The 15,040-nt window shown below is 44.8% G+C and overlaps 1 protein-coding gene across 4 annotated transcripts; it reads right to left on the minus strand.

The window, feature by feature from the left end:
* Positions 1-2,699: 2,699 nt before the first annotated feature.
* Positions 2,700-13,855, minus strand: ADPGK (ADP dependent glucokinase). 4 transcript variants are annotated; one of them, XM_074600083.1, is made up of 7 exons: positions 13,557-13,855; positions 10,616-10,841; positions 9,307-9,369; positions 8,539-8,659; positions 7,460-7,656; positions 6,551-6,649; positions 2,700-5,531 (listed from the first exon to the last, which is right to left on the minus strand). In XM_074600083.1, exons 1-7 carry the CDS (start codon positions 13,769-13,771, stop codon positions 4,983-4,985), a joined length of 1,470 nt encoding a protein of 489 aa, XP_074456184.1. In that variant the 5' UTR covers positions 13,772-13,855; the 3' UTR covers positions 2,700-4,982. The 4 variants fall into 4 exon arrangements, with proteins under 4 accessions (XP_074456184.1, XP_074456183.1, XP_074456187.1 ...); XM_074600082.1 differs by having other exon boundaries at positions 3,100-5,534; XM_074600086.1 differs by having other exon boundaries at positions 3,106-5,531; positions 7,460-7,515; positions 13,557-13,826.
* Between the last annotated feature and the right edge of the window lie 1,185 nt (positions 13,856-15,040).

The raw sequence follows: 15,040 nt of genomic DNA on the forward strand, positions 1-15,040 counted from the left end.
ATAAAGTTTTACTGAAGAGTTTAATCAGGTTCGGTATTGGTGGAGCAGAAAGCAGGCAGGAGTGAGGGCCGAGAGCTGGCCAAGGGATACACTACGCAGAACAGTTTGTTGCAAATAGGTTTCCTCTGCCCCTTATCACTGACACTTTGTTGCGGTGTCTGTTCTAGCTGGTTTTAACCAATGAGTCTATAGATGTAATTCTTTTTAAACATTAAATTACCACTTTGGTGTGATCACAGGTTCAAAACTTAACTGTGTGCTTTTATCAAAACATTAAATGCACTAGAGCAGAGGACAGTTAATACGTCTTGAAACAAACATTCACGTTCAAATACTGATTTAATGCAGTACATAAGAACAATCCAACTAAAGCTATAAAAATATAAATTCAGTATTTTCCTCCATTTTTATACCATTCTTCCAGAGGTACTCAAAAACTTGCCCAGTTTCCTTACCCCAGAAATAGCAGTGCCGCACCCCGTGTGACAGAAGTGCTTGACAGCGCTGCTCCACAACAGATCGCTCCAAGCACGTGCATCATCAGCCTGTGCCAAACATCGACGCGGAGCCCCTTTGGCTGCTCGCTGGCCGACAACGGCATCAGCTTCCCCCCGAGCTGCGGGCTCCAACAGAGAGCCCCCCGGCACACAGGCGTAAACAACTTTTTGGGTAACTGGAAGGAGTTAAGTTACCTTGTACCATTCTCACAAAAACTGACCCAGTATTCAGGTTAGCTTTTTTCTCAGGACATGACTGGGAAGGGTCGCCCTGTGGCACGGAATTCCTGATAATTCAGTATGTGATTACAGAATAAGACAAAAAGCCAACTACAAGTAGCATTTCACCGTTTAAAAATCTACTTTTTGTTTCTGTTATCGCCGCTGGGAGGCGTACTACAAGAGGTGGCTACAAAAAGCAAGCCCTACCTTAGGCTAACTCATCTTAAAATAGGCAGAAAATAACTGATGGCAAATAAATAAATACACAGCGCTGGCCGTTTTCTGTTAGGTTTTGGAAATGGATCTAGCGCTCTGCTGCCATCCAAGCGCTGGTAGCCGAAATGTGGATTCGGGCTCTAAAGCAACAGCTACCAAGGGTCAAAGCAGCCGCTGAGGTCTTTGCTAGAGGCAATGCGTAAAGGCTAAGAAGGAAAATTTCAGCACCATTTCTGTAAAAAGGAACTCATGAGAAAAGAGCAAACTTAAGCGGATCTCACGTACCACAACAGGAGATAACCAAGAAACACAGAAGTAAAGAAAATCAAGTAATTCCTTAGCAATGCTGCGAAACACCCCTGGAGAGAAAAAATAATAAAGAGCCTTTAAACTGGAAAGAGTTGAATTTGGGATAGCCTCTGCCATGGCCAGGCAGCTCTCACACATCACCACGGGCACAGCAGAGCAGGAACGGGTCCTTTCCAAGTGCCAGCCTCCCGGGAGTCACCCATCTTCATAACCCACCGCTTGGCCTTAAGCAAGCGACACACGCAGAGGAAAGGAATAAAGCATTGCTCATTTTTGATTAAGGGTAAGGAAAAAAAAAAACACCCAAACCAAGGTGGCTGCACTGGTGCACAGAAGTGAAAACGTCAGTGTGCACGGGTTTTATCTGCTAGAGAGCTGCTAGCTTACTGTCACAACGATGAGCTCATCTGTTGCATCTCCAGCAAACTATGTGTGAATAAACATTTCCAGTGGAAACCCTTCTGATGGGGAGCATGAGGCTAGCTGAGGTCTGAGTCATCCATCGCTCTGGATTTCGAGGTATGAGTAACACACGAGAACAAACAGAATTCGTGGAGACAGAGAGGATCAGGGGAAAACAGGGATTATTTCAAACTTGGGTTCGAAGCTTTGGTACTTTTGCAACTTTTTTGTTTCTTCATGGCGAAAAGAGATCTGGATTTTTAGAATCCATTAGATAAATTTGTTTAAACCCGACAAGGACTTTTCTATTTTACAAAAAACCCAACCCAACCAAACAACAAAGCGCACAATCACTACACATTTCACTAGTGTCTTTTCCCCTGCACAGACCAAAAGCCCCCCACTAGCGATTTCCATTTCTGTTGTTCAGCAAGGTCTGTTACAGACAAAGCCGCCTTGCTTTGTTGCCGCTGTGCAGAGGTGTGAGACAGCCCACACGTGCAGGAAAAGGATTTCAAGAGACTCTGCAGCCCTCACTGTAATTAAGTTTGGGAGGCAGAGGGAAGTTAAGCGCATCATGTTCACAGCATGTGAAACATGAAGCGAAGGCAGGCTGCTGGGTCCCGCCATTCAGTTGGGTTTTATTATCATATAGATGGTTTCAAAACTTAATCAGGGATACCAACGGCACGCCTGATTAGCAGGTCACACTTGTTAAGAATTATCCTTGGTAAGTGAATTTGGTGACCAGGCGAGCTCTATATGCCTGCTTAAAGCAGATATACAGACAGAGCAGCAGTCTCGCCATCACGAGCTGCTGTCATTTGAGAAGTGACTCGCAGCGCCAGGCATTCGCAGCGCAGTGACAACAGGCCAAAGAAGAAATATTACCTGGTGAGAAAGAACAGGAGCAGCAGGAAGGAGGAGTTAATAATTAGAGTTCAGCTTTTAGGCCCAGATGAATTGTAAGCAAGAAACCTCCTTTTCATACTTGTTTACAGCAGTTATTTATTCAAAGTAGGTGTTTTTTTGTTTTGTTTTGTTTTTTTTTTTAAAAAAAGAGGTAGTTTAGGCCTGTAACACTCCCGTTAAATCCAAGCATAACTTACCCTTGGACAAGGTCTGTTAGCACAGTTCTGTGATTTTTAAATGGCCATAAGGCAATGCCAGTCCAATCAGCCTCACCTCCCTGCAAATGCTTTTGGAAGGGAGAAGTGAAATACAGCAGCAGGACCGGTGCTGGTGACAGCTTGTGTGTATTTAGTTTTGTTTTGTTTCCAACTCCAGAATCCCCACAGCTTGGCCTGGTGTCAGGAAAGTAGGACCCAGCGTAAGCAAAGGATTAGCTCTCCAGCTGGCAGGATGCGTAGCCTTTGGTGGTCCTAGGGGTAGTGTGCCAGAAGGCTACGATCAAAGGTTGCAAAATAACCCCGCTAACAGCCTCAGACCTTTTAAACGGATGAAAGGAGAATTTATTTATTTATTTTTTCTGAAGGAAGACTAAACCAGAACTCCCAAGTCCCACGCCACAATTTATCAATAATAATAATAAAAAAAGTCTGGATAGAAATATTTCCAGTCTGAAGGAGATCCCGCACCAAGATAACGCTGAGACTCAACAGAAGATCAGGATGGGATAAACTGCAGGAAAATCTAGCATTGACTCTATTTCTCCTCTGGTACAACACAGAAGACTTTGCTCAGAGGGAAATCAGAAGTTAAATATACATTGACAGACAGCATTGTGTGCTAAGTCAGTACAACAGCTGTCAGTTTTTATCCTTACAGAGCATTCACGATGGCATTTTCCAACAGGAGAATATCCCTGACAGCAATACGACAAAGTTACTGAAACAGATCACTCCGGCCTAAGGGATACAGACTCTCCTCCTCTCCATTCAGATGCAAAGACTGACCTAAAGCGCCCTCCTACAAGTTCTGCTACAGCCCAGGCTTGCATGGACATGCTGATTGCATTTAATACAGTTATACTGAAAAAATGATGGCTATGCAAATACATTTGACGTTCCTGGAAGTGGACAGAGACAAGAGCCATGCTGGAAAAAGGCAAAAAAAATGCCGGTGCTGTGCAATCTATAGTCTGCTACTATGAAGAGGAAAAAATAAAAGCAAAGTATTTAACAAGAACACATAGTTCCACTTTTTTAATTTCAAAGGCTGTCCAGAACAAATAAACTATCAGTGACCTAGCCAAAAAAAACCCCCACAACCCAACCCCAAAAATCAAACCCTAGAAAAGCCCTCCTCACTTCAATCTTACCTGGAAAACGCTGTTGCAGCTTTTGAGCCTCCGGAAGAACCTTCCTTAATATATTAACCCTTCTGAATGAAAAGCAGGGAAACAAGAAAATTGCACAACCATTCTCAAACAAAAAAATTAAGTCTCCTGCACTCAACAGCTTTTCTGTAAAATAACTGCTTCTACTAGAAGCTCCCACTGTTAGCAAAGAACAGCAGCTGTGAGCCCCCCCGGCTGGAGCTCTTGGCGTTTAGCATACAGCAAACACAGGTAACGTTTTGTGGTTTACCTGGCAAGAAGATAAAGCTGTCTCCCCAAATAGAAACCCTGATTATCTTCACTTCTAGTTGCCCAAAAATTAAGCATGGGCTACTAGGGCTCAGTTGAATACTTAGCCACAGAGACAACAGATACACAAAATAATCTACACAGCCTCGAGTCAGGTTTTCTCTGTGCATTTAAGGAGCAGGTACAACGTGCATCACATTTTGGGACTCTGGCTCCCTCCAATGCTGGGGGCACGGAGGCTGGGAGGTAATTTCATCAGTAAAAGATTTCATCGTCACACCAAGCAAGCGGGAGGTTTGCTCTTGCCCACGTAGCAATGTGCTGTGAGGAGATAATGCAAGAGCCTTTTATTTTTAATTTATCAGAGGCAAGAGAGGGCCGAGTGTTGGTGTGCTCTCCCTGGGATCCATGTGGAGGAAATCCTCCTGGCTGCCGTACTTCCCAGCACTAACAGACAAGACCCATTCAGAGTTACAAACAGCAAACCTATGCCAAACAGGGATTTTGACGTTCATTTCCCTCCCCGCAAGCTTAAGACAAAGCAAAAACCAATTTTCACATTAAATACTAAAACGTCTGCACCTAAACATGAAGCGTTCAAGTCACTGCCAAGTGACTGGAATGTGTCTGACAGTTTATACCTGGAATTATTCTTTGGCTCTTTTTCAGTTATATCCAGAAAACATCCCACACCCCGATTCTGTTCCTATACCATCCCTGGCTGAAATCCTAACGAGAACACCACGGTTCCTCAGACACCGTACAGTATTGGAGTCAGAGGAGGTCTTCTACTGAGGATGTACTTCAGAGTATAGCAGTCCTTCGGCTGAAATAGCATCCCCAAGTCCCACGGTCCGGACAGGATCTTTACACACCAAAACAGGAGTGAAATGGAATGAGATGTCTTCTCTGTGCCAATGCACCACTGGCTCATCTGGATTTAAAGATATTTTGGAAAGTGCCTCGATCTGGGAGGTCACAAACTCCAAAGGAGCTTTAAGAAAGACTTTGCTGCTATCGATGGTTTCAGTCGCGCAGGCCTGAGTCCCTGCTGCTCTAGCTCCGGCAGCCACCGCAGCCACCTGGTTGCCCCAGTAGCCATCCACTGTGACAAGAATATGATAGGCCAGGGTGTGGAAGTGGATGCGCGTGAGGTCAGAGGCCCGCTCCGCGGTCTTCCCGTGCTCCTTCAGGATCCAGAAGAGGATGTCACTGACTACGCCCACGTCGGGAACTCCGCTCCAGGAAGTGAGGGAGGCGTGGGGACCTGAGGCAGACTGCGTGAGGAACAGCAGCTCCTGTTCATTCAGCCCAATGGAGTTCACCAGGGGAAAGACCTGCTAACAGAAACACAGGGGCAACAGTTGGTCCTTCAGAGAGAGAATCAGACTTTGGCCTCCCTCATTCAGGGTATTGTTTTTACAATACCGTGTTACTGGCTCTATCACCAGTGTGCTCAGGAGAAGGGAGCACCCAGTTTGCTGGAGAGACACAGGCAGAAGTCACTGCACAAGCTTCCCCAATTCAACAAGTTTGCAAGAATTACTTAGCCAAGACGACATTTCACACCAAGAGTGCATGCTCATTTTGTGCAAATAATTTTCTAGACACACACTTTGACGTTAAGGAGTAACAAAACCTCAAATCCACATGAAACATTTGTAACACTGAGATCAGAGCTGTGTCAAGCTAAACAAGGAACCATCAGAATCTGCAGAAAAGAATTCTGCAAAGAAATAAAAGAGGTTTTTTTAAAATTATAAATTCAGCTCAAATTCAAATCCTGTTTTTTCTAGAAATCTGCAAGCCTGCTAAATCTAAACCAGCCAAAATACTTGTATCTGTGGAGTTGTGAGTATTCTCCTTGGTTGCCTAACCCCTGTGACTGCAAAAAATCCTTGTATCAGAGAACAGAGCCCAGCTGTGCTGCACGGTGTTTTTACTGAATACAGTTGCTGAATAAACTCAGATCTGCAAAAAATCCTTACTCCTTGCTGAAAACGGTCTGATGATCAACCGAGAGCATTGCAAGATACCTCCTAAATGAAACTTCCCAGAGAGACCTATCTAAATTGAATACTCTCTCTGAGCTAAAGAAAACAAATCTGTCCTCTGCTAAGCCACGAGTCATTACAGTTCTCCTTTGCTGCACGCAGGAGACTCTGGTAAACTCAGCAGAGAAGAGAGAAGCATTCAGAATGCAATAGCAGACATTAAACCCATGTTCTCAATTTTATCTCCAAATCAATAGCCCTTATTTTAAGTTTCCATTTCTATATTCATCTACCAGGCCGTGAGTTGTGATACTGAAGAGAGGGAAACTGATAAAAAGGGCACGTCCTTTCATTTTCGTTACCTGATGCACAATGTTGCTCATAAAATCTTGATCAGTCATACTGGCCAGCTCCAGGTGTATGGGAATGTCCGTAGGGATATCAGAGATCGAGGCCACAGCCTACAGGAAAAGAAAGAAAAACACCCTAAAACGTATATTCATTAAGAAACAGGAGGAACAGAGGGATTTTAACTGAGAGATACACATTGTTTAATATTCTCATTTATGGATTTAAACACTATTGCAAATGAGGTATCTCAGAAGTGCCAGAATGTACTGCTAAGGGGAAGAAACAAAACCAACTAGTTTTCAGAATCCCAGAGCAGGAAAACTATCTAACCCTAATCTGTACCCAACTCGGCACTTTTTTAATGGATTAATTCAGAAAACTCGCAAATCTGAAGTAGCTGTAGAACAGAGAAAAAGAAAAAAGAAAAAAAAACCCACGCTAGTGTATTGCATCAGGAAAGGCACTCAGCTGCAAGGCAGGCAATGATCTGTAAATAAAAAGAAAACGTGGTGCAGCTCTTTTGGACTCAGAAGAGAAGGCTGCCTCTTGGACCATCTAACAGAGATGCTCCTTAAGGAATGGAAGTCTTGATTATAACCCAAATCATCTTAGCATCTGGGACAGAAGTATAATTTAGCCACAAGATAAGCTCCAGCAACTGTGGCACCGTACTCCAGCCAGACAACCAGACCATACCTTTTTTCCCCTAGACAACCCACTGAATCCAAGAAACATTAGTGTTACAGGGTTAGACTTTTGCCATTCCTACAGTTCTCATTCTTCTCTTAGCATGCAATACTGAAAAGATTTGTGGGAGATCTGAAGACACAGCCTAATTACAAGTTCAAGCCTGGGAAACCAAAAGTTTGCCATGAAGCATCTGTTGGAATAGAAGTTAAGGTGGTGTTCAAGTATCTTACCTCCATAAGTCGTCTCTGCCGCATTTCCTTGCTCTGGCCTTCCATCATGTGAAGCCCTGAAAGTACCACAAGATCTGGATGAAATTCATCCAAGCTGGACACAAACACTTCCAGCATATTTAAGGCGCCATTTGATAGGTCATGGGAGAAGATGAAGCGGTTGGCATTGGGTGCTCTCACTTGTCCCCACTCTTCGCCTAGGGTGAAACGAATAAAAGTAAGTTAACTCAGAAGCAAATCCAACCACATATCTGGAGATTGTTTGGGATATCCTCCTGGAATCTGAAGGCATGGTTTCGCAATGTCTGTGTCCAATTAACAGCTACTGCCAGCCATAAAAGTAGTCTTGCTCTTTTTCTCATTCATTCTCTTCATTCACTCCCTCTCTCTTATTTATATGCTTGTCAGTTATAGTAATCTTGTTTCAGCCAGAAGTCCACCAGAGTGCACACTTTGGGTGCTCCACATTAGCTCCACATATAAACTGCTAAAAAAGTTTAATTAGGTGGTTCTTGCTTCCCTCCTTGCCAGATACTCCCTCTTCTGTCACACCAATGTAACTCCTTCTGAACATTTTGAGACAGGACCAGTGGAATGATTCAGGCTGAGAACAGCCAAGAAAATACATCCAGACTTGTTTTAGCCATTGCATTAGAGTTACCCTGAATTTCATCTGCATGTGGTTAAATGGTACCTTTCTGTTTTCAGAGAATGTCACTGGTCTATTTTCGTGTTCATACGGCTTTAGAATTATACCCAGCAGGTCCACTTGGTTTCTATAGGGTACAGCATACAAACCTACAGAACCAAAGGGATGGCATGACAGCAGCATGAGTCAGTATTTACAGTGACCGTATTACAAAGGAAAGAAGTTTCAAAAGACTTTTAGATGTCTGTTCACCTACCACAGCTCCCTGAAGCGCATAGAATTACCAGATTAGTCCAGTGACAGCTGTCAGTACTGATAATTTACACAGTCCTTTTGGAATTAACCGATTCAAAAAAACCCAACTTTAAAACCAGGACTATCTTAGTGACATTCAGGGTTCCCATCTAATATCCAGCCTTTGGCCAGTTACCTGCTTGATACTCCAAGATAAGATGGAATTCATCTCTTTCCTGCATGGATTCGGGTGGCACAACCACATTGTCATCAAGTAGTTCGTGGAGTTTAGGACCTACCGGGCCACAAAGGAGGATCTAGAAAACAAGAAAAAGCAATTAGGGTTTCCCCGGCATGTCCCTTGCTGATATTTCAGTGCATTTAAGCAGCTATCTTATTTTGTATAAAGCCATTCTATATACGCATGTGTCCCAAATCTGTTCATCTCTTCCCAGCAGTAGCTGATGTGTAAGATAACCTCGTACAGGAAACCTTTCAGGGTTTGGGTAGGCGCTGTACAGAAACCTTGACTTAAGCTGCCACAGGATTAAGACCCAACTCTTACAACCTTACTAAAGGATGAATGATCTTACACCAATCTGTTTCAAACAATGTGGCCATCACACAGCCACCTGAAAAGAGGAACCAACTTTTCCTAAAATAACATGACAGCAAAAATTAAGAGGATCAGGATGACACAGGCATCCATATTTATTAGAGACAAGATTAAGATAGAAGCCAGTAACTCTAAGGGAGCAATAAACTGGAAGCCATTACCTAGATAATAGATCTTTTAAAAATTAAATTAAAAAAGTAATAATCAGCTATGCTTTTCAATTTGTAAGGCCAACCGTATGTTCCACCATAACCTAAGAAATAACTGCAGGATCCCAAAAATCGATAGGGAAGTAGCCTGAGCTTCATTGAAGACAAGCAAACAGCATGAAACTTTTGGAACGCCTACCTTCAGGTCTGGATTTGTTGCAAGCTTCTGACCAATGAGAGCAGCGTTTCCTCCTACATAAAGCTGTAAAACAAATGGAGGCAGGTATGGGCATTCCCTTGTTTTGATAGCTTTATACATGCTTTGCCCTCAGTATAGGGTAGGGATTTTAGCTTTTGAGAAAAGGGTCTAGCATTACAGAGGAAATAAAGCTTATTGGGGCTGAAGGCAAAACAATTTTACAATTCTCTATGAGATCAACAAGTTAAATGTTCTCTGACTTTTTCTTCATCTAAGCATTTGCCATCAGGTAACTCACAACCCCGTACAAATCAATTAATTCATAGCATAAAAAGCCCCTATCTCTGTGCAACTTTTCTGTGGCAGTTGGTAACTCGTGGGTTTTTAGCAAGGCTGACAAGCAGTCGTTTAAAAACTGCAACAATACTTCCTCCACTTCGAAATCAAGGTTAAACCTGCTACCTGTGCCCACATGAAGTGAGCGGAACTGTGAAAGTTTCTTCAGGTAAGAAAGGTCAAACTTTCAAAGTAAGACAACTCCGACGTGAGCTTTGAAACCAAAGAATATAGATTGTCCTGAGGATCCCAGGCACTCAGAGGTGACAGAAAACAGGCTATAGAAGGACAGAGCTAATAATCAGATGATTCCAGAAAGCCAACATAGGAAATATGGTGAGAAACAAGTCAACACAGAGTCTTGAATAGAAAACATTTAAAGTTCTTCCTCATTTTCAAAAGCAACTGCCGATCCGCATATAAGGCAGCATTAAGCAGTTTGCAAGAATTAGCTAACTGCTAAGCAAGGTATCAAGTTAGATTCAGAAGACCCAGTATAAATTAAAGCAACAAAACTTTGCTTTTGGAAAGGGAGTCTTCAGAAAAATTATTTCTTTTCATCACCACTCCTTCTAGAGAGAATTTAAATCCTGCATTAAATAGCTGAAGCTGATCAGAGTGTTTACAACTCCTAATGCTTGGATCTGTTTCCTCACTTCCTGCCTCATTACAAGATGTTGGAGCCTTTTACAGCATCAGCCCCATCTGGCTCCCAGATAACAGTATTCTTACAGAGGCATCTTGCACTGACATTTCAGTCTTGGGAAAACAATCAAGGCATGGACGATTCAAAACCCTATTTGCAGCAGCTACAGAGCTTTGTGGAAAGTCATTAACACACTCAAGGTGTGGCATAGGTTTCTTCTTCTTCCTAAATGATTTGCAGTCTCATTAGACAGAGAACTAAAGTTACCCATGATGCAAAAAATAAGAAACATGCTTCTCAAAGCTTATCTTCAGGTGGAAGACCTACCTGTGCACCAGGGAACTCGGAGGCTGTCCGTGCAATGTGATGGAAAGACTCGGCGTTGCTGAAGAAGCGCTCGGCAGCTGCCCCTTTTTCCATGAAGTGAGCGAATGCTTCTTTCAGGTCCTGCCTGGAGTTCAAGACTGCATGATTTTTCCCGTCCCCAGGTTCAAGACCAAGTGCCTCTAACAACTTCACACCGGACAGAACCACATCTACGCAGGCATTGACGCTGGAAGAGAGAAGGAAAATGCTTACTGGGAAAAACACATGTACCTTAGGGTGCTTGTGAGACAATACGTTGAGATCACTTCCCAGCCAGTGATGTTTGCTGTTCGCAGCCCTCATGCTAAGGGGCAAAACAACCAACCAAATGAAAAAAAAAAAACACAAAGGCATATGAATTTCCTGAAATTCTCTCCTAAAGCATTCTCCTTTTGACAGGCTTTTATTGTGCTCCAGCACTGCAGAGGAGAGAGGGATTTCTAACATTCTGCTGAATTGAAACAAGAAAGAGTAAGCTGTGTGGTCCAAAGATCGATACACATGTTGCAGTGCATTTTGCACATCAGTGCTGCCTTAGGCTTGCTCAAAAAGGAATAGGCACCGCAAGAATAACATTTTAAATTCTTAATCCTTAAAATAAGATTTTTCTTTAAAAATACATATTTCTGGTTTAAAAAGCACATGCAATTCAGAACCGTTAAAAACAAAACTGAAAGTAATTAAGTGTATTAGATTAGCCTCTCGAGTTTCAACTACTGCAAACAATAATCAAAACTGCACACACAAACACCCCGCACATAGGCTGATTCTGTTTATAAGAAATCAAGAGAGCAATTTGTCAGTTGAAATATTTGGAAACTGCAATTTCAAAAGGACCATCCCAGATTTCCAGAGATAGCATGCTACCTTCTCTCAAATAGTAGAAACAGGAAAAAAATCCTGCAATAGTTAGGAAGTGATAAGAACCATTTCAGCAGATCTAGGCTTTATGTGAAGTCTAACCTGCAGCTAAAACTTCCAGTCCTCATTTCTTATCAATTACATCAACTTAAACACAGTCTAATTCAGACTAGAGAAGAGGGAAAATTTCTGGTCTGGAACCAGGCCCGCAGGAAAAAAGTTTATGAACACTTGCCCTTGCTTCTACTCCTTGGTTTCAGAGAGACACTGATATATACCAAATATTTACTGAGATGATCCCAGCAATTACTACAGCATCTTCTGGAACTGCTGTCAAGTGCAATTTCCATTCCTCTGCCTCATGCTTCCCTGACAGGGATCCAAACTATAAAACTTCTGCAGGATCTCCATCTTACTCTATGTCTATCCACATAGGTATCACGCTGCTTACATGTCAGCATGAAACGCGCAGCCAGTTAGTGTTGTTCCTCCTTGTCAGTGACCTCTCACACACAATTTGGGACACAACACATGAAGGCTGCATCAAACAAAATAAAGGACATTAAAGTCCCCCGAGGCTTTTCAGTACACGAGGTAACCAGCTCACAAATCCTCTGTATTGTGCATCACCTCATGCACTAAGGAGAGAAAAATCCCCTTGCGCAGCAGAGGAAAGAAAACCAAAGAAACAATAAGCTCAAGCAGCATTTTAGCCCCAAACTCACTGCGGCAAAAGGTCAGCAATTTTATATTTTAATGAATCATTAAAGATGCAAGGGGACATAAACCAAGTCACAGTTCTTTCAAGTGAGACACCTCTGATCATCTTCCAACTGTCTTTCTTCTACCTCCCTGCCATCCCTCTGCTAGCACACTTCATGCTTTTAATAAACTCCCTTAACAGCATGGATATGCTACTAATGAACTCTGTTTGCTGTTGAACTTTGAGTTTGGTGTGTGTATATATTATTTTTATACATATATATATATATTCAGTCACTTTAAACCTAAGAAGAAAGCAAGGAACAAACCAAAGATACCTGGCTCTTCCAGTGAAGGTGTGGCAAAAGACAAGGCTAAATGAGGCACTAGAAAACCTATTCTATATATATTAATGGGATAAAGTGTGCATCAACCGTAATGCAAGAGTAAGACAGACTCCAACTAACAAGTCTATCAGCTGCACAGCCACTGAGGTGGAGTAACCTCTTCCAGCACTTGAATGCAGAATCTTCTGGTCAAAGTCAAGTTATCCTGTCATGTCCTTACATTTAAAAGAAAGTGAGTCAAGCGCTATATATAACAGCAAGATTAATGGGCAGACTTAGACCCAGCATTTCAGGTCAATGTGATATTCCTGAACTTTCCCCTAGCCCCCTTTCCGTTTTAAAAAGAGAAAGGGTGTTGGATTTCCCTGTGCATGCACAGGTGTCTTCAACGCCTCTTGCTTTCTCCTCTCCCTTCCCTCCCTCATCTCTCTCCTTTACATCTCTGCCTTGACTCAGCCCGTTCTCCCCTGTCATGAAGGCTTCGCACACTTCCCCACTTCATAAACTCATCTCTTGTACCTATTCATTGCCAGACCATGCTCCCAAGTTGCCACCTGCCTGGAGATGGGCCAGCAGCTCCACGTCCCTCAGACTCCATGTAAAAGTTTGTTTTACAAGCAAGCAAGCAAGCAGGGGATAAGGTCTCCCGAGATGGGCTTGCCAACCAAGTCTGAAACACGCCACACACTCAAATCACCAATATGTGACTTTTCCGGACCATTAATCCCCTCAGCCAAGGTCCACTTCTGCCTAAGCAACGCAGTGAGCCCACACTCGCTGTCATCTCTCTGGTGGAATTACCCTTGTCTGGAAAACTACATGCCTGGAAAATTAACAGACAGGTTTAACGAACAGGCGGGAGCCCCAGCATGAGGCATCACAGCAGTTCAGGGTCGGCCTCACCCGGCAGGTGAGGCCCAGGCATACACATACACACACACATTCTCATATATATATATATGGACAGCCCGTCCCCCGCCGCCGGCACCTACCCGACGGCGACGCGCGCCCAGCGGCGGGCCGGGCGGACGATGGCCGCCTGCCAGGCCGCCACCACCCGTTCCTCCAGGGAGCGGGCACGGCGCAGCCCACCCAGCAGCGAGGCGGAGAGGTGCCGCAGCGGCGAGTGGGGCAGCTCGGGGCCCAGCAGGCAGAGGTAGCCCAGCGCCAGGGCCACCAGGCCCACACACACCGACCTCTGCCACATCGCGGGGCGGCCGCTCCTCCCCCGCCACGCCTGAGGAGGGACGCCGGCGGCGCGGGCCTCCTTACGCCGCCTCCGTAGCGCCCCGCCCCCGCCGGCCGCCAGCTGTCGTAAAGCCGCTTCGGGAATCGAGGCGGGTCCTACGCGAACGGCGCGGACGCCTCTCCCCCAGCGCAACCTACGTACCTCCCGGAGGTACGGCGATACCGCCTGCGTAACTGAGCTACGGGAATAAGGCGGGTGGCGGAGGCGGTACGAGCGCGGCGGCGCTTCGTGAGGGGAAATGGCGGGGGGTAGCGGTTCCCTCAGGGCCGCCTCCTGGCCTCAGGGCTGCCTGGGGGCAGTCCAGCCCGCATGGGGACAGGAGAGCTGGGCCCTGGGGCAGTGGGGGCATAGTGCCGGGGCCGGGACCCTGGAGCGAGTGCTGCCCTGGCGCTGCTGCAGGCTGGCCCTGGCCCTCACCGTGTGACCAACACCAAGCTGAAGCCTATCCGTCGCCTTTGTTCCTCTGTACGTGGTACAGCTTCACTCTCCCCTCCCTTAGGTTCTTCCTCATGGTGGCCCTGTTGTCTGTCCTTTGTTACTCAGGACCTTTGTGGGTCTGTGGGTTGTATTTCCACTCCTCTGTGCCCCAAGCCTGTCAGTGCTGTCCCCCCGCTCCTCTAACAGCTCTTCGCTGGCAAACCAGTTACTGACCTGAAGCTAATCACTGGCCCTAGTGTATATGCTGTGTTTTTCTGTAGCACAGCTTCTGGTCTCAACTTCCTTCATGCCTTCTCCATGGTGAGATAACTTCATCAGATCCCTGCCCGTGCTCCTCGGAGGCAGCCTGTGCTGGGAGCAGTGGGAGAGAGCATCCTTTGTTGTCTGTTTCATCCCATTACAGAGGTGGCGTAGCAAGTCAAAAGGGAGGTTTCCCTTTTTAATGAAAGGGAATTTTTCTGGGCTTCTTTAGAAATCATAGCAATGTTAGCTCTAAGCCTTATGACAAAATTTGCAAGAGTTTGACAACTGTGCGCCACAGTGCGTTGGCTGAGGCAGCTGATAATTTTCTTATTCAGTTCTGTATTGTGAGTGATTGTCATCTCCTTTGACTCTGACAAAACAAACAGTAAAGGAGATGGGATAGTGGAAGGCTTTTTGTTGATTTTTCTTTTTAGGATGCAAGAATAGGTATTCACTCAACAGCTCATCTACAGCAGCTGTTATCATGAATTCATGACTGACCCTCAGGGGTTATTGGCTGCCCATCAGGTTCCCTCACTAGTCGTT

The sequence above is a fragment of the Larus michahellis genome, chromosome 9, assembly GCF_964199755.1.
Source record: "Larus michahellis chromosome 9, bLarMic1.1, whole genome shotgun sequence".
Lineage (NCBI taxonomy): Eukaryota > Metazoa > Chordata > Aves > Charadriiformes > Laridae > Larus > Larus michahellis.

What these genes read in the sequence shown, in the direction of transcription:
- ADPGK (XM_074600082.1), bottom strand. Translation starts at nt 13,771, where the DNA reads ATGTGGCAGAGGTCGGTGTGTGTGGGCCTGGTGGCCCTGGCGCTGGGC. An exon ending in TGGGCGCGCGTCGCCGTCGG is followed by an intron (nt 10,842 to 13,556) that starts GTAGGTGCCGGC and finishes TCTCTCTTCCAG; the next exon opens with CGTCAATGCCTGCGTAGATG. An exon ending in CCGAGTTCCCTGGTGCACAG is followed by an intron (nt 9,370 to 10,615) that starts GTAGGTCTTCCA and finishes TTTGTTTTACAG; the next exon opens with CTTTATGTAGGAGGAAACGC.